This window comes from Serinus canaria, chromosome 8 (genome assembly GCF_022539315.1).
Source record: "Serinus canaria isolate serCan28SL12 chromosome 8, serCan2020, whole genome shotgun sequence".
Classification (NCBI taxonomy): Eukaryota; Metazoa; Chordata; class Aves; order Passeriformes; family Fringillidae; genus Serinus; species Serinus canaria.
In genome coordinates, this window is record NC_066322.1 from 10971739 (window position 1) to 10998365 (window position 26627).

Here is a 26627-nt window from a genome sequence, read left to right on the forward strand (position 1 = left end):
GCAGCCACTCCCAAACCCTGCCCTCAGGGCTCACCCCAGCCCAGGCACACAGAACCCCCTGTGTGTCACTATCAGTGCCACCACACGCTGTCCTCCCCCCTGCCCTGGCAGACTCACCCAGATGGTCAGAGTCCATGCTGCCCTGGCTCGACACGAGGCTCTGCACACGGCTGGGACGCTGCCTGCTGGAGCCTGCAAAGAGAAGAGGGGTTTGACCATGAAAGTACTTGCTATGCCCCATCCACTGGAGAAACATCATGCTACAGAACAACCAGGCTGTGCTGGTCACGGGGAGGCAGTGCTGGGTAATGAGGTTCTCACAGCCACTCTGAAGTCACCAGGAACTGCATGTCATCAGGGATATCAGTGCAGCAGCACAGCCCAGCATCTTGGGCACTGTTAAGCACTGAATTGCCAGCATCCTGGCAAGGAAGGGACCAAAGTCCTGGGTACCAGTGCAGGTATTTAGGGACAGGAAGAGGAGTAGCAGTTATATTATGTATGTCACAGCCAGAACTGGCCTCTTCCCTTTAAAGTTTCTGATGATGAGTACATCCTGCCCACACTGCAGCTCCTACCTTCCCTGCCCTGTGTTACAGACTCAGACAGGCTTGCTGCAGATGGTGTCACCAGTGGTGATTTCTCACTGTTTCCCTTTTCAGAGGACGATGATGGCAACGACTGTATGGTTGTCTCTGGAACTGCCTCTTCCATGGAGTCCTGGCCTGGTGCTCTGCTTTGATCAAGTCTCAGCATATCTCCTGGAGCCTGGATAAAGCCAAAGTCACAAAAATGACCAGAAAAACAGGCACTGAAAAAAAATCCCATCATCCTTCTACATTTTATTATCAGCGTCCCACAGCTTCTCACCAACAGATTGTTCAGTGCTTCTCACCTCATTCTGCGTGTGGCTGCCTCCACCTGCAGGGTTTCCTGTGTCTGGCACAATGCGTGTCCCACTTTCTGGCCACTCCCAGAGACCCTGGCCTTCTTCTGGGAGGACACAGCTTGTGTGGTGTGACAGCTCAGAGCTCTCTGCTTCTATTTCACTGGTCCCCTCCTGGCCTGCCTGGCCCAGGCCTGTCCTGGTGCCCCCTGCAGCTGGCTGCTGCAAGCAGGGTGTCCCTGAAGGCTCTGGAGCAGTCCTCCTGGAGTGCAGGCGGCTGATGGAGATGTAGTGGTAGTCGTTGCCTTCTGCATTCAGCATGTAGCCTGGCAGAGACATTCTTCTGAACTCCTGCAACACAGAGAAGAATAAGCATCCTGCTAGCAAAGCATGGCGCTGCCTCAGGGCTTTCTCTTTACCTCCTTGAACTTCTCCAGAGAGTGCTCAGGCCCAAAGACAAACTGGAGCAGCACCACCTCGCTGTGGCAGCTCGGCCTGCCCTTGGAGTTATAGATGTGGGTGGCCACCTTGTGCAGGATGGAGGTGCTGATGACCTGCGAGTGACGCAGCGCTGACACAATCTCATCGTCCAGGAGCCAGCGAATCTGAGCAGGGCAAGGACACAGAGCAACATCCAGGTGACCTGCGTTGGCAAGCCTCCCCCAACTCTCACCTAAGCCCCAACAGGACGAAGGTAGCCTTTCTCATCACCCACATCCCTCATCTCCTGAATGTACCTAAGAAAAGGCTTTTAGAAGACAGCTCTGCCTGGCCCTCCCCAACTGCAGCAAGAGTTTTCTCAGGGTAATCCCACACTTTTGGGAACCACAAGGATAACAGCCTATGTGACACCAGTAAAAGCTAACAGTCAGTTCAACGGGCAGGTTGCAGCAGGCTAGGAAGTGTGGAACAGCAGTTGAGTGCTCTAGGTAGAAGCAGGGAGGCAAATCTGGCTTACCTCATTCATGGTGGCTTCAATAGCCTGCCTGTGCACTCCAGGGAGGTTGGAAAGGGCAGGGTGCCTAGGAGAGAGGAGACAAAGAATCAACCTGTCCTTCTCATTGAGCAGCTACCACAGTGCAGCTCCCAGGCAGTAAAAGGAAGCAGTGAGGGGCTTGCTACCCCTGCAGAGCCATACCTCTCATCTCCAGTGGACGGGAGCCGTTCCAGGTTGTGCATGATATCCTCGTCCGAGCGGAAAGAGGACGGCTGCCCTGGAGAGCGCGTGAAGGACACGCTGCTCTCCGAGGTGCATCTGTCAGAGCAGAGAGAGCAGCCTGAGCGCTGGAGCCAGAGAGGATAAACAGACAGAGAGCAGAAAAGGGATCTCTAGGGAAGGTGAGCCTATCTAGGAAATATTTTAGTTTTCTTAAGGCTGTGACGGGCTCTGTGAGAAGAAGAATCGTAAGTCTCAGTACATGGAGATGAGCCAAGAATGACTGTATGGCAAGGGCAGGAAGAGGGTGGGTGACTGGGCCTCTTTCCACCTACCTGTTGTGGAGGATGTCTGTGTTCACAACTTCTATCTCCAGGGGCAGTGTCAACACAAAGATGTCCAGGGTCACACAGAGATCCCCCAAGTCAATGGTGTTCAAGCCCTGGCAGCTTTCCAGGCAGCCCAGAACTTCCCCTGAGGAGAGATCACAAACCAAGGGACTCAAGCAACAAACATCTCTGCTTGCGCACATACCCAGCTTGGTGGCAAGTACAGAGACTGTAAGAGGTGACTGTCACACACCCCGGACAGGCTCAAGAAGGCCACCATCATCTTCCATGAACCTTTCAACCTTCCATGACCAATCCCACAGCAAGTGGGAGACCTGGTGAAAAAGCCCTTGTCCGATGATGGCAAACCCTGGGGGTTTACAGTGAAGGCTGGTCCAGGGAGATTGCTATTTAAGACACAGCATGTTTGTTCCAGGAACTGCTCACCCAGCAGGGACCTGACAAAAGCCCTACCGCCACTTAACCCCCCAGCAAGAATTGTTCTTACCTAGGCAGGTTGGCAGGGACTGCACGGGCATGGAGCTGTGCTGGCTACGCAGCTTCACTGAGCAGGTCAGGTGCACAAAGAGTGGGGGCATCTCCTGCTCCAGGAACTCCTGCTCATTGAGTGAGTCCCCTCCCAGCACGCTGAAGGAGTCGTCATCCTGGTTCACTGTGTTGGAGTCTGAGAGGGAATCTGTGTCTGGGAACTCGTGCTCCAGCTTCTCACGGTACTCCACTTCCAGCTCTGGGTCACTCTCTGTGGCAATGCAGCACCCAGAGACAGCTCCTGTTGATACAGGTTCCCTGTCAGCAAACCAGGTCCACATCTCCAGAGACCCAACCAGACACACCTAGCTCTGAAAGGCATCACCAAAGACGTTTTCTTTTCCAAGACAGAGCAAGCAAATTTTACCTTCTTCAGCTGCCATTTCTGCCTCTGATCCCTCCATGTCCTCGCTGCCTTTCCTGTCTGCCTGTTCCCGAGATGCCTCTTCCTGAGATAGAGAGAAAAAGGGCACATACTAGAATCATGCCAGGCAATACATCATCAGGTGTTGATGGGAGCTCCAGGGACTAAGTCTATCCATGGGTCTGCCAGCCCCAAATCCATATTTGACACCAAGAAAAGCTACTCCACAAGGATCAGGTGCCTCCAGGACAGCCCCATGCCTACCTCTTTCTTGGCTGATGGTGGGCAGTAGAAGAAATAGTGAGGATTTGATGGCACTGGCTTGAAATGTAAACTTCCAATTTCCAGGAATTTTTCCTAAAAGAAAAAACCCAAGTATGAAGCACATATCCTACTCTACACACTCCTGTTGAAGCCAGGTCAGGCTTGCACATTCCTCACCTGGATAATTTTATGCAAGTCTGGGTGTGCCTGGCAGGGCTGTCCAATTTCCAGCAGTGAGAGAGGAAATTCTGAACAGCAGCTGGTGCCCACACTGCTCTTTGGTTCCTCTGTGGGGCTGGCAATGTTATGGGAGTCCTGCTCACTGTAGTCTTCCATTTCAGCACTGACAGGATTGTGGACAGGTCAGACAGGCAGATCGAGAAACAAGACAAGTTTTACATGTTATCCAGCCTGCAAGTATCCCACCTCCCCAAACCTCATGTGTGTCAACACAACCTGAACACCCACAACTCCACAGCCCAGCAGCCACCCATGTGCCCAGATGCTGATCTGAAGCCAGGCCTGAGGTAGTGCCACCACGCTGATCAAATTGCCATCTCTGTACACCACACGACACACCCTGCCTGGGAAATAGAGACACAGACTACAGGGACAGGCCTGCAGCAACCTGAACTACCAGCAGTCAGTCCAGGGCACCTCACAGCAAGTACCACCATGTCAGCACACCAGTATCTGGGCAGCAAAGCTCAGGCCCATGCTCACTCAGCAGTTACATGACAGAATTAGTCCCTAAAACTCAGGAAAAGCAATCTGGGGAGTGGGATGTTGACTGGTCAAAGCACTCCCCCGGTACTCAAATTAGTGATACAGGTGGCAGATCTGGGTGCAATATGTTACAAGCTATATACATTCTTCAGCAAAAGTTTATGCAACTTGCATTCAGATAGGTGATTCATAATATCCTATAAGCAAAACAACAAAAAAATGTTGCCACAGTTTTTCTTGGGGAAAGTACCACTTGAAGTCACCTTACTTTTTAAACACTGAAAGTTCTTCAAAATCACAGTCTCACCTCAATGATTTACAGTATAAGATGACATAGCACTGGAAATTCCCAAAAGATGCTAGTGAATTCACATAAAGAAACTATGCAGAGGGCCTAAGTGCTTTTTTGACAGACACTAAGGCACAGCACTTTTTTCTCCCTTAAGTTTTCAGAGGAGATACAAACCTCATAAATACCCTAAGGAACAGGACAGAAGTTTAGCATATTTCAGTCCTGCCTTAGTGTTTCTCTTGTGCATTTTTTCAAGAGTTTTAATTTTAAAAAGCGACACTTATTCATTAGAAAAGGATAACAAAGCTGTCATTTACACCAGAGTTAACAGCAAACTCAAATGAGTCAAGCAGCAGGAGATGCATAATTTCTCCAGAAACAAGTCTTGCAGGCTTGCAGACAAACTGCCCTCCAGCTCAGGCCAGATGGGACAGTAATGAGCCAAGACTACAAGAGAAAAAAAGGATGGATGTCATCAGAGACTGCTAAAAACAGAGGGTCCTGGTGGACACCATACAAGGTGGGTATTTCACTGTAAGTATCTGCTCCTCTGTGTGGCTCTACCCTACAGCATTCCTTCTGGCAGGCACTAAAAATTGCTTGAAAAAAGATTTTCCTGGCACGATGCTAAGAACAGAAGCAAGACTGAAGTGGGTCCCTACCTTGACTCCGAGACCAAGACACCTCGTTCCCTAGAGCTCTGGTCCTCCTCCTGCTCTATGCTGCCCACTTGGAAGCTGGCTGCCTTGGAGTGTGTGTGGAAATGCTGGTGGCTCTCTCGGAACGAGCGAACGTGGCTGCACACTGTCAGCAGGAAGTTGGTGATGTCAATCTCTTGGAGCAGCTCCTCACAGTAATCCATGGCAGTAAGCAGGTCCTGGGAGCTGATGCTGTGTGACTGCTGAAGGCTCTTGAACAGCCCTAGAGATAAACACAGTGCTTGAGCATCCCATGGCATCCCAAGGTGTGAGGCTGTGGGAGTCAGGCAGTGGCCACATATGGATCTTCACCAAGTCCCAGCAGAGAGCTGGAGTCAGTGCTGGGGCTGGGAGACAGGAGACAGCCAGGGCACCTATGCTACGTGTTAGCCTGGCTTGGGTGACACCAGAGTGCCTATGGCATCTGTCACCCTGAAGGTGAGAGGAAGGCATCAAAGAAGGCATGCTTCTTCACAGCACTCCACAGGTTTGAGAACAGCCTCTGCAAGGCCCATAGAGAATGCACAGAGGCATCTTTAAATCCCTCCTGGTGGTACATCAGTCCCACAGCTCCTCCCTTTGCTTGGAGTAAGATCACAAGGAAAGTGAGACAATGCTTTCTTAGAAGAAGATCCAGGGTCCAATCCCACCCCTGCCACAGGTCCCACTGTGCTGCTGCTCACCTTTCACATAGCACTGGTGGGAGTGCTCCTGCAGCAGTGTGCAGTAAGTCACCAACTCCTTGTGCTTGTGGTCTAGCCAGGCAGCAGTTGGAGGACGTTCCAGAGACTGGGACCTGGAAAAGAGGAACCACAGCCTTTAGCACCAGTGAAGCACATTTTAGATGCAAATGGCTCTGGTGCCAGTAAAGCAGAGCCCAGGGCATGCACAGGCAGTGGCTGCTAGAAGGCAGAGTAGCCAAGCCAAGCAGACAGGGCTAGAGCCAGCCTCTTGTCAAGGAAACTCCTCTGTTTTTTGCCTAGGTTCCAAGTATGGTTGGCATTACCTGAAAAAGATGTCCCGAGGAGGGCGGTGTGCCCGTGGGCTGACGAGCTGCTCTCGTAACAGCTCCAGAGAGCAGCTGTAGATGTAAATGGGGCAGCGAAAGCGGCGGCACTCAGCCAGCTCAGACTGAGAGTTCTGCCGGCAGAAGGAGATGTGCACATCTCTCCGGGAGGGGCCACTCTGCTCCCCAGCATCCTGGCTCACTTCTGCAAAAGTGACAATTCTAAGATAAAGGCCTCTGATGGTTCCTAGTTATTGGTCTGAGACATCACAGCTCCCACAGAAGCACCACAGTTAGATATTGGGTTTTCAAGCTTCTCACCACTCATCCTCACCCAGCACCCAACCACTCAGCTCAGTGCTTTGGCCACCTTGATCTCCTTCACAGCCATGACTGCTCATCACCACCACCACTACCTCCTGCAGCAGCACAACCCCTCATCATCACAACCCTAGGGGCTGTGCAATCAAATGCCATACACCTCAAGACCTGAGCCCTTCTCGCTAAGACAATGTGCTGCTGGCAGTGCCAGTCTGGATCATCAGATAGGAGTCACTGACTTTCCAGTGCAGGCAACTACTACTGCCATTCTTAGTAGCTTCTATCTTACCTGCAACCTTCTTGCCCACAAGGAATCAACCTTAGGCCATGGGCACCCAACTCGCATTACACTCCTTCATGCCCCCATGAACATCACTGTGCTTCTTGCCTCAACTCTGCTGACTGCCAGGCAGGAGCTGACAGGCTGCAGCAGCCTGCTACTCCTCCTGCTTTAATCTGCTCAACAGTATGCTCAAGAACAGCAAGGATACCGATACTTTAACAAGGTGCTGTCAGTACCATGAGCTGGTGTTATGCTGAGGGTTGGCAATGGCACTGCAGCATCCCCCTCTTCAGCCCTGACTCGCTCTGCATCTTCTCCAGATCGACTCTCATCCTTTGGAGATTTGTCCAACCCACAAGCCATCAGCTTCTGTACATCTGGAGGAAAAGGAAATAAAATCATCCTTTGTCCAGTGAGAACAGCTTTACCTCTCAATCTACATTCCCAAGAGAGCAGATTTCCTGCTACCTCTTTGTGTGCAGAAGCAGCTTCACCTGAGCCTAGTAGCCTTCACCAGTGGCTCAGTGGAAGCCAGAGCAGTGCCAATGCCCAGAGGCAGGGACTCTCCCAGACCATCCCATTAGCAATCTCCTTAATCCATTAACAACCCCACTGGGAAAACAGTCCAAATGGCTGCAGTCCAAAGTCTACAGCTCAACACCACATCCCCCACCTGAAAACCCTATGTGGGCAGCACCACATGCTGAGAGAAAAGCAGGACATTCAACACTTGGCACTATTCTAGAATGTGGTACAAAAAGACTGTGCATGAACTCTGCTATTCAATTTTCTCTCCACCCTACAAGAGCTGATTCTGGTTTTTCTGTTTCCCTGAGGAGGGGTGTAGGACTGCTGCCTCTTCTTGCTCCCCACAACAGACCCCCTCACCTGAGAAGGTGGCTGGCAGGAAGGTCAGGAACACATGCTGTGGGTTGACCAGCTTGGCATAACATCGCCATTGAGGGGGAAAGGGCCCCAACGTGTCACTCAGTGTCATGTCATCCTCAGGCAGCTCTGTGTTGCCAAGGCTCTGATGGAAGAGCAGAAGTTGGATAAACTCATGGCATATGGCACAGGCCTTCTTTGAGGCAGGTAGCAAGCACACAGAGCAAGTTCTTCCAGGCCTGCTGGCTGGCACAGCTCTAAAACCACCCTGTTCACTTCTGCACATTCTCAGAGCAGCCTGGCTCTAGAAGTCACCATTCTGGGAGCAGCTTGGCTCCAGGAAGCACAGCACAACATTGAGGAGATGCTTAGCCAGCTGTGCTGGGGCCGATTCTGACCTCTAGGCAGTGAGTGCCCACGGTTTCAGAACAATCTGCAGCACAGTACCAGTGCTGCTGTAACAGGCCTGGCCCAGGAGTGAATGCAACTATCCACACACCTCCTAGATTCCTGCCTGACTTCAGACACGGGATACAGCCTTAACTGCAGCCAAAGGTGGGCCAGAACAGCTGCCTTTCAGCCTTTCTCAGCCCTTTTAACTCTCCTGCTCTTTACCAGCTGCTGCCTTGGTTTCCGAGGGGGCTCAGAAGGACAGCAGCACAGCAGTACCTGCAGAGTACTTGTGGAGCCAGTCATATCCCTGGTGCCATTACTGCCAACAAGATGATAGGATGCAGAAGCATCCTGCTGCTCCAGAGTCCCAGAAGTTTTTAGGGTTTCTTCTGAAATGGAGCACAGAGAAACCAATTTGAGACACCCCAGCTGAGGATGAGACTTGAAAACAAGGCTCCTGAAAAACCTCACTGCTGCTGGTGTCACTACTGTCACACTCCTGGTCCTTACCCCTGATGACAGGGAGCATGAAGGGGGGTTGATGGCCATCACGATCCCGTTGCAGAACCTGCTCCATGAAAGCCACATGATCAGCATCAGCCATGGGGATCTCCCTGTCACTGAGGTCATGCTGAAGGCAGCCATGGAAGAGGTTTAGTAGCATTTCATTGGGCACAAACGAAGAGTCCTTGGTCACCTCCTCATTCTCTGCTTCAAAACAGAACCATGGAAGCTTCAGAGACAGCATCTCCATAGCCAGTACTGCCCAGGACCCCAGGAGACAACCCTTTGCAAAGCAACACTTCCTCATAGCCAGGAATTTCCCCAGCACCTCTGCAAGACTGACTTGGATAGTGTTGAGGAGGCCCTGGAGTTCTGGCATCATTAGTTACCCTACAGTCACCCACCCTGCTACTCTAACTGCTGTGGAGATGCTGGGGGTACACACAAGAAACCACTACCACAAAGCTACTATGTAGGTTTGATAATTTCAAAAGCAGCTCTTACAAATTACTATCCCAGGAAAGGCAGCATTATAGCTGGACAGCCCTGGGGCTGCAGAGCTGGGAAGAACAGCACTGAGCTACTAAAATAAGCATAGCAGTGCTCACATGCTGCTGTCCAGGGAGACAACCACGTGGAGCAGGCTGTCCATAGCCATGGAGGGAGGACAAGGGGAAGCAGGTGGTGAAGAGGCACCTACCTTTCGTCAGCATTAGAAAGAACATTTCCACCTGCTGGCACCTGGGCAAGAGTTTCATGAGGTTGAACTGGAATGGGATCTCATGCACTCGAAAGCCAGGCCCCATGTCTGGATCTGCAACAGAGATTAACAGGACCACCAGCATTCCACAAACTGCTCTAGGAACTGTGACTTGAAACTGAGAACAGAGGAGCTCCTCCTTAATACCCTTTATGACTTCTATAAAACCACATGCCCAGGCACACTGGGCCTATCGCTGAAGAGATGAGTTCATCTTCCACCTGTTCATAAAGTCAGCTCCTCTCACACAATTACAGAATGGTTGATATTGGAAAGGTCACTTGGACCAACCCCCCTGCTCAAGCAAGGTCACCTTGTCACCTCTCCAGCCTAGGCAGAAAACCTCAATGCTTTTTTGGCCTTCCGAGGATGAAGCCATTTCTCTGTCAACTCAGCATAAGTGCAACAAAGTGACCCACAGCCATCAAAGTCTACAAAGTTGTCAAAATACCTGTTCTGCCTCCTATGGGTCCTGAGATATTCAAGACCTAGCTGCTTCTTCACTCCATCAAGCTTGCTAGGACATAGATGGTGGACTCACCTTCAGCAGCTTTGGTGTCTGAGGGAGGGCAGACCCACTCCTTGTTCTGGCACAGCTGGCTGATGTACTCGAAGGTCAGCACGGTGGCGATGCACGCAAGGTCCCGGGGATAGAGCTGCAGTAAGCAGTTAAGGCTCAGTTTATGCAGCAGAATTATTACCCACAAATGCAGAAGAAATGAGTCTAAAAGCAAGGAGAAGGAACACCTATAATCCTGTTCCCTGAGCTGCCCTATTCTCATTCATTGCTCCCTCCTTCTCCACCAGCCCCTTAGCCTGTTTTCACCTTGCTCAGGAGGAAAGTGGTAGCACTAGCTCCAGTCCCTGCTCTGGTCCAGCTTGCTCTCCTCTAATGGAATGATTCTTCACAAAATAATTTGTATTTTCCCAGCTATCCCAAAGCTGCATTGCATCCACTGCACTGCAATCAAGAAACCCTTTATAGCCAGTGGCCAGTTCCTCTTTTAGAAATCTCAGACTCTTCAGTGACTAGCATTCCCATCTCTTCTGGCCCTCAGTATTCACCTGCAGTTTTGTGGTGCACATACACTGAACAAAAGAGCCCATGCCCCTCCCCTTTCAGGGACTCACTGCTTTAGGTATTTTCTGGTAGGGCAAGCCATGGAGGTGCTTCCAGTTCTCAGCAGTACTGTGCACATGGCCACTCTGTGGCTCTACCCAGCACTCAGTGACCAAGTTCAGTTCTGTGTCCACTTCAATGGCCTCTACCTCTGTATCATTGTCATCATCTGTGGAAAAGCTGGAGGGAAGTCAAAAGGAAAGTCCTGTGAGGTGGCACAAAGCCAGCAGCCCACTGCAGTTTCCCTCAAAACTCTGAGAGCAGCAACAGGAACTCAAGAGTGGCAGGCAAAGCCCCTGCAACCTGGTGATCAATGACAACTGGTTATCTGTACCAGATGGTGGAGGCCTCCCTCCTTTCCACACTGACTGCAAAAGTCTGGAGCTGTGACTCCACTGCCAACCCCCCTGGGAGCAGAAGAGCAGCCTCACCTGTCCTTGGTGGAAGTAGAGTGGGGTGGGAAGAGAATGTATTGGACGACACAGGTGTGCTTCTCCCTGTCACTGCTGCTCTCACTTGAGCCATCAATCTGGAGGGGAGACACTGCATGAGCCCTAGCCTGTACCCCCTTATACAGCACAGCCCCATCACACAGCACCACTAGCTGTGATGAAGAGGAAGCCTGTCCCAACCCCAAGAACTCCTCCAGCACAGCAGGCCCCTAGCACAAAGCAGCTCTCTAAATGCAGATGAAGGCAGAAAAATGCCCAACCCACAAGCTGCTTTACTTTCCCCCTGTATGTGTCAAGGGTGTGTGCTAGAAGCAGATGATAAATCTATCACAGGAAGGTGAATCCACCCCAGGGCCAGCAATGAGGGACTGTGTCCACAAGAGGACAGCAGCCAGGCTCACCTGCATGGGCAGCTCCAGCACCATGTTGATAATGCCATCCCCGCTGGATGCAAAGTGGAAACCCTCTGACAGACGAACCCTTGCAACAGAGAGGAAGTCAGACCTGCAGGACTTCTCCAGCCATACTGCAAGCTTTAAATGCAAGAATGACTGTACCCTTCACCCCAAAACACTGTCCTTCTCAAGACAGGGAGCTGCACACAGAGGATGGGGAGATATGACACTGCCAGAACAGTCTGTGTGAAGATCAGCACATGCCAGGTACAGTAACACCTCTTGCCCTTTTGCATGTTTACCAGGACATTTTCTCTCATTTTCTCCAACTACAGCTGCAGAACTGGATCAAACACTGACCCAAGTAGCTCCAGAAACTGCATACAGGACCAAAACTCTCTGCACAGCAGCTTTACCTATTACAAGGCCTCATAAATGTAATAAGCAAGGTTATTGCTTATTACATTTACTTGCTTTCCCTGTACCCCCAGGACTAGCTTGGAGAGAGGACCCCTGTCAGGTGTGCAACTTACTCTGTGAGTGTGGAAAGGAGCTGGGCCACAGCAGTGATGGGCACAGCGGGTGCCAGCCCTGACTGGACACTCCAGATCCAGCGCTGGTGGTAGAAGTAGCGGGACAGCGAGGCCAGGGTGGAGGAGGCGGTGCGATTGGCCACCATGGTGAGGGGACCAGACACGGGGGGGTGCTCCAGGTTCAGGATGAAGGGGGCTCGATAGTCAGAAGGCAGCTTCTCATACCTAGGAGAGGGCAGAAGTGTGCCATGCTGACCTGGAAAAATCCTTTGTTTTTGTTTAGGGTCAGAGCTGTCTGGATTCACAACCCACTTGTTGAGCCTAGGACAGTCTTCCATCAGGAAAACGTCGCTGGCCCAGCACAGGATCCTGCTCAGACAGCAGTACCTAAATTACTTCCACACTGTATTTCATTAGGAGTGATAAATCTGCCTATCCACCAAGAATCCCTGCTGCAGCTCACAGCCATGCAGCCCAAAAACATCCCAACAAGCACCAGTTTCATTCACAGCACTCTCATCCTACAACTGACAGCACCATCCACAGATCTTCCTCCTTCCCACTTCTCAGGGCAAGGTGACAGCCTGGTACTCCATCCCTACCTGATAAGCAGCTTCTCCAACGGTTTGTGCAGCACAACAAGGCAGGGTCTGTCTGAGAGGGCTGACTGGGCCCCAGCCACAGGTGGGGACTTGGAGGGAGAGCTACTGCCCAACATTTTCCTCTTTGCTTTTGGAGTTGCCTCCTTGCTCTGGACCCTGTGGGGAAAGCGCAGCTGCAAGATTCGGTCCCGTAACTCTTCCACTATCTGTCATGGCAAAAGCAAAAGGCAAACATGACCAACATTGTCTGGAGACATAAACTACTCAAAATAAGTGTCTAGAACAAGAGCTTGACCAAAAGGAACAGAACACTCCTTAAATACACAGAAGAGCAGAAGTTAAAGGCAATTTTACTTCTGAGGCACTAGCAAGACCAAGATCAAGATGACATAAGGCTCTCTGGTCCCTATTTTAAGTATTTTTAAAAGCAAAAGGAAGATTAAAAAACCTCCAGAGACTATTTCGAGGCTGAAAAAGTTGCCTTCCAAAACTCAGATTAAAAAAAATAATAATTGCATGCCAGCTCCTCCACAGATGCAGTCCAAGCATGCACCCTCATTCTTCCCTCCTCCTCCCCTCAACAGCCTACAGTAAATGTAAACTAGTCCATATCAGCTGTGGGAACAGCTCTGGCTCTGTCTTATGTATTCCCCCACTACCACGTTCATTTGTCAAACCTCTATGGCAAAAGGTTTCAGGAGCCTAGGCTATTTTTTGGATTATTTTCTTCCAAGATACTTTCACAATGACTTCCTGATTACTCTTTTAAGCTTTTAGCAGCTCTGAATATAGTTCAACCCACACCAGCATCTGATTCCCACAATAGCCCAGTGTTTTCTTTAGTTAGGTTTCTTTTCATGATCTTTGTTCAACTTTTTTCAATTTTTATTACCATTGTAGTTAAACAGAAGAACAGCAGCTCTCCATCTTCCTCAACACTAACTATTTCAGTAACTTTTCTCATCATTACTATGTCTTTTTCAAGGAAAGGAATGTCCCCAAACCCAAATGTTAAACCAGAGTTCTTTCCTGCACTATGCTGCCACTTGGGTCCCCTTCATGGTTTCATATTGATATCACAGAATCACTAATGGTGCTTAAGCTCCCAAATCCCACTATTTTGCAGCTATCCATACTGGCTTCCAGCCTCCACTGTGCTGCTTAGGTGTCACCAAAGCACAGAGGTTGAAATAGCTTTGTGCCACCTGCACATTTCCTCAGCTCATGTTACCTTTCTGCAAATGAGTTCCCTACCCTCTGACTAGAAAAAAGATTGGGAAAATCACAAACAGCTTCTGCTGCAATGAAACAGAGCACTGTTTCAATTTCCTTCCTTTGTTCCCCAAGGCAGTTTGCTTTATGACATCCCATTCCTACAGTTCTACAGTCATGCTCTATGCAAAGTCTCACCAAAAAGCTTTCTAAAAGTCAACTGCATGAGGTGCTTTCCTTCCCTTCAGCACTGGAAATTTGAACTGCTCAGCACAAAACCCCCTTTCCCTTAAACAAAGCAGGCTAAGTTCTACTGCCATCCTCCACATTGAGTAGTTCATCAGCTCTATAGCAGGCAAAAAAAAAAAAATTATGGCTGATACAATTTATGATCTACATATAGCTCCTGCTGCAATGACCTGGAGCTTGCCCACAGCTGCAGGGTATGGTGCCCGTCTCATATTTTCCTCATGAAAGAGATATTAATTTGCACCTGCCAGAGGGAACTTTTTCAAAAGAACCTGTCACTTGGCATTACCAAGCCCACATGTTGACCCAGCAACCAGTGCCCAAGTCCTGGATTCCCTAAAGTCATGAAAGGGCAGATCTGCCAGAGTGCCAGAACATTTAGTATTATCTGGGTTCATTATCTCAGAAAGAGATGGCCCTTCCCATGTTTGTTAGCTTCTCCTCAGACTAGTCTCTAACACTAAAGCTAAGCTAGACAAACCAAAGATTTCTTTCATGAAGATAAAAGATCTAGATTTACTGATAAACCTCTTGTTTATATTAAAAAGTTCACACAGTTTAATAGCAGGGTATCTTTCTCATGCTTTACCTAGGAACACTTAGACTCGTCTCAGCCATTATAACTGGGGAATGAGTTCACACAGTAACTCCACCTTTTGCATCTGACTAGGGCAGCTCATTTATTTTGATACAAAAAAGTTATTAAAGTCTATCTGACAGACTTTTACCCTGAAAACATTTCCTAGGTACTAATTTTTTTTCTTTCCCTGTACTGCTTATGTGGGGCATTGTTTGCATTTTAACTATTAACTTCCTCCCTGCCCAATAGATTCAATATACATGTACTGGAAGAGATAGCCCAGGGAACATGTAGTACATCTATCATAGAGGTCTTTGCAGATGAGACAGACAAGTATCTGCTGTTCTTTCCAGATGGTATTGATTGTGCTTCGGTCAGAAGGATAGACTAGGGAACCTCTGAGTCATTTCAAGCCCCACAACTGAATTAAGCAGTTGGAAAAACACCCATGTGACCAGCTATTCTATTGATCTTCGAGTCTTTGTGTTTAGATCTTTCATAGACTTAACAAACAAAGTTTGCCCCAAATGACCCTTTCTGTTACAGTAGATTCAAACCCATCTAAGCCTTAACATGGTAGTTACTTATTAAAGGGTAGCTGCCTACAGTGCTGCCTGTGATCTACCCCTCATTTCCACATTCAGAACTTCTTGCTGTGCCCCCACCCCATGAAGCAGACAGGCAGCTCTCACCTTGTTCCTGGCCTGTGCAGGTGTGCCAATGGGGAAGCCCAGCCGGAGAACCATGCAGGGAGCTTTGGAGATGATTCGTACCACATAGAATGAGGAAGGGGTAAGATCCTCAGACCTATGGAGGAGGGATTAGGACAAGGAGAAATGGCATGGATCTTGCTGCTCTGACATGCCAGACCAAGCAGAGGTCTGCTCCACAGAGCCCAACAGCCCACACAACCTCACAGTAACACATATCAGTTCCAGCATGCAGAAACCCCTCAGCTGGCTTCCCTCTCCCTCCAGGCAGCACCCGAACACAATGGAACAGTTCAGAAACTGCAGGATTTCATATCCCCTTGTCTAGCTCTCATCCTCTCCTGTAAACATCTGCTTCAGGCCCATAGCCACATACTGGTCTAACCAGCTCCTTGGTCTGGCCACATGCCCAGCTCCCCACGCAGCACCGCTTCAGAGCACTCACCCGTGGATCAGCTTGACGTAGGAGTAGCCCTCCACCAGCACGAAGCTGCTCCAGTCGCGCAGCAGGGAGGTGAGCGCCGAGTGCGAGATGCGGCACTGGATGGTGCTGTAGCGCCCGTTGTTGCCCGGCGTGTGCAGGTGCTTGGGCACAGGCCTGCAGTGCGCGACACAAAGTCAGGGCTGCAGCATCTCTTCTTCCCCCAAAACCCACAGAGGCTTTGCTACATCTATCCTACTCTGACTGGTCTATCAGCCTTTTTTCCTCCACAGCAGCCAATGAATAAGCACCTCCCCATACCAAGCACTGGGGAGAGCCACGCTCCTGAGAGCACATCCCTTGCATCCTATCTCCCTCCATGCAATATATGACTATTATGCACATTACTCAGCAACTAGGACCAGCCTCAGGAAAGCAATGCTTTTAGGAAAGACATTTTCCAGCAGCCATCTGTGGGTTAGCTCCCAAATGAAAGGTTCCATAGGCCCTGCAATCAGGAAATCAAAACCCAAGAGGGACTTGAGAAACAATTTATTGTTCCAATCAAAGATGACTTCCCAACCTACTGCCCCTCTCAGATAAACAAACCTTTAGCATCCATCAGGCCCCACTAGTGAGACCCTTCCCTGGGCCATGGGCACCAGCAGAACAGCTGCAAGTCCTGGACACCCTGCTTTCCCAGGCTGGCCCACAGTGAGCACACAACTCAGCCCTGCCCATTACATACGTGTCATGCTCCAGAAGGACGACTATACGATGCATGTGCAGCCACCTCTGCCAGAAGTTGGCATCCATGGAAAGAATGGGCTTCCAGTAGGAGGCAAACTGGGAATGGCTTGAGTCAGACCCACTGTGCTGCAGAGATAATACCTGAGAAAATGATGGGACAATATTCAGCATCAAAGTTCTCCATCCAGAGAGAGCAAAAATTTCTCTAGCTGCTGAGCTGTTGCAGTCTAAGAAGGCCACATACCCTGGCTTTGGGTAATTTCCTCTGAACAGAGTAAGTGCGTTCACACTGAAACAGGCAGTACAGCGTAAGCAAAAATAAATTAGGCTCCTGAAATGTCAAGTTAATTAGGAATTTAACTACTTAGCATCAAGTAAATCAACCATGAAAAAGATAGCATATGTAATGGTGTGCCTTCTGATTGAGAGGGGGATATATGGCTTGTGTCAGCAAAGTAATTAAACACTGAGATTACTCATCTGAAAGTGCTCAGGCAAATAGGGTGCCAGAATGGGTGGCATTGGGCAACTCTGATAGGTTTATATGGTGACATTGATTGCACCAACTATAGCAACTCTGCTGACATAGAAATACAGTGGTGGTTACCCATAAGATGGGATGTTCCAGATATACTGTGGGATACATAGCCCTACATAGGGAAAACATACTAGCAAACCTCAAAAAGAGCTTAAGCAATAAAATAAAAGGGATAGTTCTCTGAAGGTAAAGCTCCCCTAGCTTTAAGATCTGCTAGTCCTCTTCCATCTATGCCAAGGACACTGGGAGCAGGGAACAGATAACATGCTGGCTCTTCTGCTTAGTGAGCTTCAGTGAGTTTGAATTTTGCAGTGGAAACTATTAGCTCATATTTTGTTTAGTTTCTGCTGTGCAGATGACAAGTATCTCTCTTGCACCTTCCACATGAGTGCTCAGAGCAATGAGCCTATTAAGCAACTATTCAGCACATCATGCATCTTCACCTGACAGTACTGAGCTACATCTCCAGGGCACTGGCTGCACAGCCAGCAGCAACTCCGTGCCTATGGGGTATCCACTGAAAAGGCACAGCAAAACCAAGTGTGTCAGCCTTCCCATCAGTCTCACACATCACAGCACTGCAGGAAAAGGTGTCACAGCACACTTAGGAGACTTGCTGTTGGGCTTAGAGGTATAGCTGCAACAATTAAGACATAGGGTGATGTCTCAGAGGGGGAAATGTATGGCATGGGATGTTCATTGCACCACACCTGAACTCTCTGACTGAGCAGGATCAGATGAAGACAAGATGAGCAAGAGATGAAGCCTGAGTACAAGAATAGGCAGGGGAGACAGCCTGTCCCACATTAAACAGAGAGAAAGGGAACATACCGGAGTGGTGGAGCCTGGCGGGATGTAGAAGAGGGGCACCCCATTCTTGGTGCTCTCAGGAATGGTAAAGTGTTCTGGGACTGTGTCAAAAGACTGCAGATGTACCAACATCTGATCTGTTTGGTTGATGCTGGAAAAGAAGAGGCAATTAGCCACAAAAGCCCATGCTCTCTCCCTTGCTGCCCCAGCCAGCACGGGGCTTGCACAAACAGCACTCTCTGTGTCCTGGGAGCCCATCTACACCACCAGAGCTTTATAGGGAATGCTGTGATTCCATGTGTTAAAGGGGCTCCAGTGTAGAAGCCTCATACATACAGAGGATGATCAGAACTGGAAATGAAGCGCTAGAAGAGAAATCTGCTGGATAGCTGGAGTAACAGTCACCCTGGCCAGGAAAGTTGTGACCCACAAGCAATTCAGCCCCAGAGACGTGTGATTGTTTGCTGCTCCCAGAGTGACCGTGCAGCACAGCTGCATGGGTGTGCTATAAGAACACATGACCTCCATGGGATGGCAGTCAGAGGCAAGGTTTGCATCCCAGGATCCGGATCCAGGAGCAGCAACACCATTACCCTGAAGCATTCTTACAAACTAGATCACAGACCAATTGAAATCTTTTCCTTGGCTAGACAGCAAGCTTGTAATCAGTCATGAGTCATGCCCCTTCCTCAGAGCACATTCCTCTTGAACCCTGGGTTGGGATGGCCACCTGCAAAACCCTCATCCTAGCATGCCAAGGAAGGAATTACTTGGTGGCACTGGAAACTGCTGGGCATGGTCCAGCTCACCTCTGTAGGGTGTTCCAGAAGCGCCGGATGACTGTGGTGCGGTACAGACTGGTGATGGGCTTCCTCATGGTGCAGCTGATGTCATGCAAAATGTCATAGCTTCCCTCCATTGTCACTTCCACCCAAGTGCTGCGTTTTGATGGGTCCAGGGGCCAGGGTGTCACAGCTAAGTATTCAATCCTCATGTTATGCTTCCAAAGCAGCACTAGTTTCACCTCCAGCTGAGACCCACCTGCATGGGAGCAGAACAGAAAGTTCAGGTGCTTGTTCTATACACATCTGTACTTTATCTCTGACCAGGGATTTATGAGTACCATGAGATGGTTTGATTGCTGAGGGGAACAAAGCTATCTAACAACTGTCTGCTTTAGCTGAAGTCAGTCTCTCTCCTCTCCAGCTGAGGGAGGCTTTGCTTGCACTGAAGCACTTGGCAAAGAGTTTGCAATTCTTGAAGTGTACATGCACTACCTACACCAGAGAAGGTAACTGAAACTCAGAGGAGGTGCTGACATTTGCAATAGGCTCTCTTCTTCACAGCCTCATCTTTGTTTCCAAGAAAACTGGTTTTTTGCACAGATGAGCACGGCCATTCAACTATAAAGTTTTGTCATCCACACTGCAGAGTTAATCCATCCCATTGCAGAAACACAGGTATCATCTGATGGACACAGATCACAAACAACCTGGAAGATGAGGCCTAATTCTTGAATTAACCTCTATTCATCCTGCACAGACTGTATTTCATGCAATCTAGAATTTCAATCTTCAAAGCTTCTCACCATGTTTACCTTCTCTTCCCAAGGTTAAGATGTTAAGAATGAATATTCACCTATCCTTCAAACTGTACATTTTTACCTTTTTCTCTAAGTGAGCCTGTCTAACAAGATTAACAGAAACACCTGACAGCAGGCCTTGCTGAGCCAAAAGAGCAGAGAACTATCCCACTCCTGCTGACTGTGCATGTGTATTTGTACTGAAACATCCCAGGGAAACACATGACCACGTTGCAATTTCAACTGCTCGATCATCTATTCTATGTCCAGCCTGCTCTATAGTTTGCCAGACTTGCAGGGTTTGTGTGATAAGTGATTGGATGTGCTGGAAACCTTCTGAACAGATCATCAGCCTGGATGTTATTCCCTGCAGAGCTGCCTTTGCTGCAGTCATAGGCACATCATGCCATCCCCTTTATGGGCTGATCGAGCTCCACTTTAAAGCCATCTTTTTGCTCTCATGGTCCCTGCAGGGAGGCACCCTCCAAGTACTCTTCCCCCATCAATGTTTAGAAGAAACCTTCCAGAGTACATGCCAAATTCATGCTTGGTTGTTCTTTTGATTAGATTATTTTTATTCTGAGGAACTTCATTTCCATAACATTGCAGCACTAAGAAATCCGTACCCAGTTTCAGCTGTTACTGTGACAGAACATTCATCCCCCTTAACACACCCAGACCTTCCTGCACCTTAAGAATTCACCTTTCTTGAACAAAGATGATCAAAAGTGTATACTGTATTTTACCTGTACTTACTCTGGGGGATTCGTAGGATTTTATTTAAAGTCAGTAATATTTTCTACAATGGATGTTTGTGTTACCACAAATGCACTTGCCAGGACTGCACCATCTGTTGTTTCCTATGAAGATTGTCTTGTTTATCAGAGAGGCTAAACAAGAATTTATAGATTCATCTCCTTTTATTTCATACTGTCACCTCACTGTTACTGCTTTAGAGCTCATCCACTGTTTTCTGCACAATATTTTGGTTCTCATAATAAAGCCTTTCTACTTCATCAACAGCAAACATGATAAGTAAATTCCCACATTTTTGCTTAGATCATAAATGAAAATATTTCCTACTTCCACTTCTGTTTCCATTAGTCATCCTGGGTTCACTCCTGTGATCCCACATAAGCAAAACTGAAAACACAGGCAAAATATTTACTTAGTTAGAAGTTACATCTAGTTGAATCTTTAGCTTTTTTTTTACTGCAAAGCAATCTCTTTCTGATTCCTGAGTTAATAACAAATAAAATTTTTTCTACTTTGATCTCCTTCACAATGTCCAGCTCTGTTTTTTCCAGAAAGCTCACTTTGTCTCCCTGATTCCTGGCACTAGGGAATAGCCATTCTCACTGCTCAGCTTGCCCAGCCAGTTTTGGTGCTGGACTGATTCACAGAGGAAGATTATGTTTTGAAAACCATCCTCCAGGCTGCCTTCAACACAAAATGGTCAGTGAGATTTTTTTTTTTTTTTGTTACAGAGGGAGATCCCCTAACAATGTCCCAAGAAAGTAAAAGAACTGGGCTCCATTACCCACCATGACCCCAAAGCTTCTTTCCCTTCCATACCTTCCAATCCTTTCCCCTTCACAAGCACTTCTGTATTCCTAAATAACCAAGTTCCCTCCTAAATACCTAAATATTTAAAAATCAAACAGTGAGGGTAACCAGAGTACTTATAAATATCACAAACAACCTCTCCAGGCAACTCTGAGCACAAAGCTAACTTTTTATTCTATTTTGTCTTTGGTAAAGTGAAGGAGAAAAGTGACAGTGTCAAAGTCCACAGCTGCACTTTTTTCCTCTTGCTTCACAGCCAGCTGGCTCCTTAACAGTCTTTAATTGGCAAGTTTTGGTAATCCAGGTTAATTAACTGTTCTTTGTTATACATTTCGCTGTAGAATGGCTCAGAGAACCCTGATTAGCCAAACATACTTTTCCTTAGCAAAGGCAGTGCTGAATGTCTAAATGTCTTGAATAATTTCTCAACTCTACTTTAACTTGTTAGTTCAGCAAATTTTTCATCAACTCCCCAGAACATTTAGCCTTTCCCAAGTATTAAGGAACATTATCTGCTACTAGTCTGAAGGCTGCATAGAAATACACTCTATGTTTTTGAAACCTCTGACATTTCATTTTTAAATTTCTTCTAAAAAATACACAGAAATTATTTCTGGCTTCAAAGGAGAAAAAAGGAAAGGAGAATGGAGATTATCATCAGGTGTGTTTATCCTGCTCTTACTCCTCCCTGTACACCTGCTCATAGTTATTCACCACAGAAGGTTACTCTGATCCAGCAGCTGCTCTTCTGCTCTCTGCTCTTGTAAAAATAGGAGACCAATCCATTTAGCATTATAAGGAGTAAAAGCCAGCAGGCAAATACCTGGAGGAAAATGCAGGGAGCGTGGTACACGTGGTGATATTTCTAATACATTTCTCCAGAGTGCAGGAATTCACTGCTTTACAATATCCTGACCCAGAGGTTGTATCTATATCTTTGTACAAAAAGATACAACATGAACTTGTCTGACTGCTTTTTGAATGATTCATACCTGGTGAATCCTCTTCCAGCATTTCTATATAGGACTACACAGTCACCAAAAGCACTTCAGCATTGCTGCCAGATTAAAGAGAAAGGCTTTTTATCCAGCACTGCTCAAGCTGTAAGTGAACTTGTGCACAGAAGAATAAAAGACACTGAGGACAGGAATGGACTTGTCACACTATTTCACAGACATTCCTAGCCAAGGAGACTGCAATGGATCTCATCTGCCTGGATTTAAGGGAAGCAACTTCGTACCTCACCTGTATTAGTGAAAACAACTTACTAGTGCAGACATTACTAGAACAGTTGTCTCACCTAAGAAAACTTAGCAGATACTTACTTTTGACAGAAAATTCCTGAAACAAGAAACTAGAGAGATTCATGTAAGACCAACTTTAGGAATTATCCCACCTAATATGATTGCTAGCAATCTTCCCCCCCAAAAAGGTGATTTAGATGCATTTAGTTTGCTAGATGCATCAAGGCAAATGAACTGAAATTACCAGGCATCACAGAGGAACAGGTAGGTGAACTGAGCAAGATAAACTTAGGAGTCCTATCATGTAAAGACAGCACATTTAGGGACTACTAAACAAACAAAATCCAATAAACCATCAGCTGAAAGAAAAGGTGTGTGAAAGACTCAGGGATTTCTGCAACACGATCACGGAGAAAGTCCACGTGATTCCCCATCTATCAGATTTGGTATTTTACCTCAGAAGCAGGGAAATATTCATACTACTGAACAAGGCATTGATTATCACACTTACTACATTCTTATCAACTGTTTTCAGAAATATGAGACCAAACTGAAAAGAAAATAACTTAAGGGAAAAAATATAAGAGCTATTAACCTGAATAAACAACACAGCCTGTCCTTACAAAAGAAAGGTGAAATATTGGCTTGCTTAATATTAACCTGCCAAAAGCTAGGTTACAAGGAGAAAGATGTTGTTAAATATGTTTGTGCAAGTCAGAGAAGGAGGATAAAGTTAATTAAAGATAATAGTCACACAGGTCTAACTTGGTCTTGGGAGTTTAGAATGGAAGCTAGAGTAAGAGCAATGAAGCTCTGGGACATTCTTCCAACCAGAGCAGGGGCAGAAAGGATTTATATGTTTTTTAGGCAGACCACAATAAATTCAGAAAACATCACATGGCAAGTTTAGAATGGTTTTGGAGTTAGATCACAGACTGACTGTCTGATATAAAACACATTCTAGAGTAAAAATAAGCTTGCTTTTGGATTTTTTCATCTCCCCTTCAGTAAAGTACTACCATTAGTCACAGCTGGAGACAGAAATTTAGGTAGGATTTACTGGCACTCCTACAGATAATCAAACCCCTCCAAGTCTCCAGTCAGCAGTTAGTTCTCACACTCCAGGTGCCATGTCTAGTGAGTCAGGTAAGAGAAGAGGATCACTGGAAGGTTTTATGGTCTTCTAGAATTGATTATGGTCCTGACTGATCTGACATTTTCACCTAACAATATCCTTGTTTTGCCCAATTTCTTCTTTTGGAAGACAGTAGTTTGGAGGCATTGGTCTGTTGTACCAAAGGGCTCAACTTCATGTTAGTATTTTGGAGCACATCTAGCAAAGAATAGAATGGGATGAAAAAAGGAGAACTATGGATGAAATCCAAAAAAAACCTCTGCAAACCCCATTTCTGTCACTAGTTTCTCTACAGCTGTGGGGAATCACTTCCAAGACACAGAGCATCACTGGCTGGCCCTCCCCAGAGGGTGAGCCTGGCAAGTGCCAACTGCTCAGTACTGGGCAGCCCTACATCAGGCAATTATTCATGAAAACAGAGTTCGGGGAAAATGGCTCGTTCCTCCACAACACCACCAGTGCTGAGATGGCAGACCCTGTGCTTTCCTCTCAGCAGCTGAAAACAGAGTCCCAGCTGTGTCCAGCCCCCAAGGCAGAAGTCACCTTTGGTGATGTTGACCTCACGGATGCTGTAGCCCTCGCGCAGCCGGACCGAAACAATGCTCACGAGGTCGGCGTGCACCTCCTTCTCCGTGTGCTTCTTCCTCCGCATCGCCAGCGCAGGGTTGCTGCTTGCAGACACCAGGTGCTCATTGAACAGCCTGTGCTGGGACACTGCAAATGGCAGAGATGGCTTTGTGAGGGAGCAGCTCCCCTGAGCCCCATCCTGTAGGAACAGGTCTCCCCAAGAGCTTCATAACAGCTGCCAGGAACACTTGCCCGCCTGAGAAACAGTACATCCTTCAGGCACCACTTACACCCACTCCTGATTCTGCAATACTGCAAACAGGTTCATTAGTGTGGCCAAGAGGCCTGGGAAAGGGACAGGGTGTGGTGTCAGGCACTGCTTCCTCTCAGACAGCTTTTGTGACAAGGCACGCACTGGAATTCCACATTCAGCCTAGACAGGCAGAAAATGCACATCTGTTTCAAATGTCACACAGCAAGTTTTGGAGCTTTACTGATTTCCCTGGAAAACCCCAAGTTCCCAGGTGCTTTTTCAAAGGTATCATGATGTGGAGCTTAAACCACTAACAGCTGATCTTTTTAAGATTCAACATTTTCAAGTCCCAAGCCAATTCTCTTCAAACTTGCCAGTTTATGTGGCTTCTGCTGCCAAGTTACAGAAAGAGCAGATGGCACCAGCATATCACTGGGACATGAAAGTGTGTTTCCATGTCTTACTGGTAACTAAACTAATCTCTCTTGGCACACTCGCAGTCACTAACAGTCCAAAATAAGAACAACCACAAGAGGCATTTGGGACAGTTCTCAGGGGTCTAGTTTTTCAATCCAAACCACCATCTGCAAGCCTTGTTAGGACAAGCTCGCCAGAACATCCCCACCTGCGAGATAGCCAGTGTGCACAGAAGGGTGGGCAAGAGCTTCCAACCCCCTTCATGTCCCAACACAGTGGGCTTAACTACAGATTGCTGAGCTAGGGGAATAGTGGAAAATGGGACATTTGTTTTCCCTGGTCCACCCAATTCCTGGAACCAGGAGGGGATTCACAGGTGAGACTGTGTGACCGACTGTGCCCACAGCCTACAGAAGGCATGACAAGGGAGAGTGTCAGCATAACCAAGCCTGGGGAGTCACCCCAAAAAGAGGTGTTCTGAGACATCCATTACTGGAACAAGAACATGCACATTCCTCACCACAGTAATATTCTGGGTTCAGGGACTCCCCAGTACGCAGAAAGGAGTACAGCAGAAATGCCTTGTGATACACATTCAGATCCAGGCTCAGGGGATCCAGCTCAGGGCACGTGGAGAGGTAAGCACCGAAAGTGGCCATGGCAATGAATTTCATCAGTTCCACATTGGGAACGTGGCCAAAGCTGCAATCATAGGAGTAGACACCGCCCACCTATGGGATGGATAAAAGAGACACCTGAGAGAGAACAGCAGTGCTGAGAACAAAGCAGACAGCTGGTCAAGGACCCACACAGGCAGAGAAAGCCTCCACTTCTCCTCTGGAGGTGAATGCCACCAGCACCAATCCACCTCTGTCCCTCTGGTACCCACACTGCCAGGTAGCAGCAGACGTACCTGCACAAAGGAGCAGGCCACAGTGCCACTGCGCAGCTGGTTCAGTAAAGTCTCACACACAGCCACGTCGGGGACACTGGTCACACCATCCGTAATGATTATAATACCTGGAGACAAGGCAGCATCTTAGTGCATCTTCCATCTCAAACAGCTATCATTCTCCCAGGAAATCTACCAGACAATGTATAAGCAGGGCAAAAGTAGAAGGAAAATCCTGAGGCTGGTTTAGAGCTTCCAAAGCATTATGGAGCTGGCAAACATCCTGATTAGGTATAGCACAGCACACAGGAAGGGCACAGCTCTTCACACCCCAGGCTGCCCTGAGCAACAGTCAGAGATGTACTGCCTCACCAATTCCCCAACACTGACACACGGCACTTGGCACAGCATGGTCCTCCCCAATCCCACCACCACAATTCGCCCCCAGAATGCAGGGTAAATGTCTCAGTTGAAATTTCATCCATAACAGAAAGGTCCACGCACACACCAGCCCTTATAAAATTAACCTCAGCCTATGGCAGGAGGAATACAACCCTTCACAACCAACCAGGCCAACCTTAACCCCGAGGACGCAGCCAACCTGCGCTGGAGTTGGAGGGCAGCAGCTGCAGGGCCAGGATCCCTTGCCGGACCATGCTAACCAGGCCAACGTCAGCAGTGACCACAGACACACTGGGCTTCCTCCCAGATGACTCCTGCACGTCACCAGGGCTCTCTTGGCTCAGGGGGGATAAATCCACCTGGAAAAGTTAAAAAAAAAAAACCCACAAGGCCCCATGGGGCAGATTTCAGCTCAACTCTAGTTCTCACTCTTCCAAACCTTCAGTCTGGCAGTCCCATGGTACTCTGGAGCACTGCAGCAGACTCCATCTGTAGCTTTAACTTCCAGGTGCTCTTAAAATCCTGGTCCCTTGGGCCACTTAGAACAGCTGGGCAAGGCTGCTTGAAGGTGGAGGGACAGTATGCTCAGGGCTTTATATTAAGCTGATTTCTAATAGAAGGGGAAATATGGGGTCACGTTGGGGTCACTAAAATTCTTCTGTGGAGCAAAGCAGGTCCCAGTTAAATAGATGTGAATAACTCTTTCTCCCCCTGTCATTAAGAAGCTGCAGCTACTCAACATCCACTTAATCTACTATATTCAGCCCAGAAACACTGGAGA

General features: G+C 48.0%; 1 protein-coding gene across 7 annotated transcripts in view; it reads right to left on the minus strand.

Moving 5' to 3' along the window:
- SZT2 (SZT2 subunit of KICSTOR complex) overlaps window positions 1-26627 on the minus strand; it is a 52221-nt gene that overhangs the window by 20869 nt on the left and 4725 nt on the right. For 5 of the 7 annotated variants that reach the window (XR_001990161.3, XM_009088636.4, XM_018912347.3 and 2 more), the window contains exons 6-39: window positions 26046-26205; window positions 25466-25572; window positions 25073-25283; window positions 23859-24029; window positions 18598-18829; window positions 17810-17939; window positions 16439-16581; window positions 15715-15867; window positions 15252-15366; window positions 12519-12724; window positions 11917-12141; window positions 11390-11468; window positions 10968-11065; window positions 10548-10716; window positions 9958-10072; window positions 9357-9470; window positions 8663-8863; window positions 8429-8541; window positions 7763-7904; window positions 7111-7251; window positions 6271-6475; window positions 5948-6060; window positions 5229-5487; window positions 3726-3891; window positions 3549-3641; window positions 3288-3369; window positions 2880-3161; window positions 2378-2516; window positions 2025-2141; window positions 1845-1908; window positions 1306-1491; window positions 896-1237; window positions 579-768; window positions 118-192 (exon numbers count right to left, since the gene is read on the minus strand). Coding sequence is in view for 6 of the 7 variants with exons in the window: in XM_009088636.4 (XP_009086884.3) it covers window positions 118-192; window positions 579-768; window positions 896-1237; window positions 1306-1491; window positions 1845-1908; window positions 2025-2141; window positions 2378-2516; window positions 2880-3161; window positions 3288-3369; window positions 3549-3641; window positions 3726-3891; window positions 5229-5487; window positions 5948-6060; window positions 6271-6475; window positions 7111-7251; window positions 7763-7904; window positions 8429-8541; window positions 8663-8863; window positions 9357-9470; window positions 9958-10072; window positions 10548-10716; window positions 10968-11065; window positions 11390-11468; window positions 11917-12141; window positions 12519-12724; window positions 15252-15366; window positions 15715-15867; window positions 16439-16581; window positions 17810-17939; window positions 18598-18829; window positions 23859-24029; window positions 25073-25283; window positions 25466-25572; window positions 26046-26205 (5338 nt within the window). In the remaining variant the exon portion in view is untranslated. The remainder of the gene's footprint in view (window positions 1-117; window positions 193-578; window positions 769-895; window positions 1238-1305; window positions 1492-1844; window positions 1909-2024; window positions 2142-2377; window positions 2517-2879; window positions 3162-3287; window positions 3370-3548; window positions 3642-3725; window positions 3892-5228; window positions 5488-5947; window positions 6061-6270; window positions 6476-7110; window positions 7252-7762; window positions 7905-8428; window positions 8542-8662; window positions 8864-9356; window positions 9471-9957; window positions 10073-10547; window positions 10717-10967; window positions 11066-11389; window positions 11469-11916; window positions 12142-12518; window positions 12725-15251; window positions 15367-15714; window positions 15868-16438; window positions 16582-17809; window positions 17940-18597; window positions 18830-23858; window positions 24030-25072; window positions 25284-25465; window positions 25573-26045; window positions 26206-26627) is intronic. The other 2 variants (XM_018912351.3, XM_018912346.3) reach the window with 1 other exon arrangement.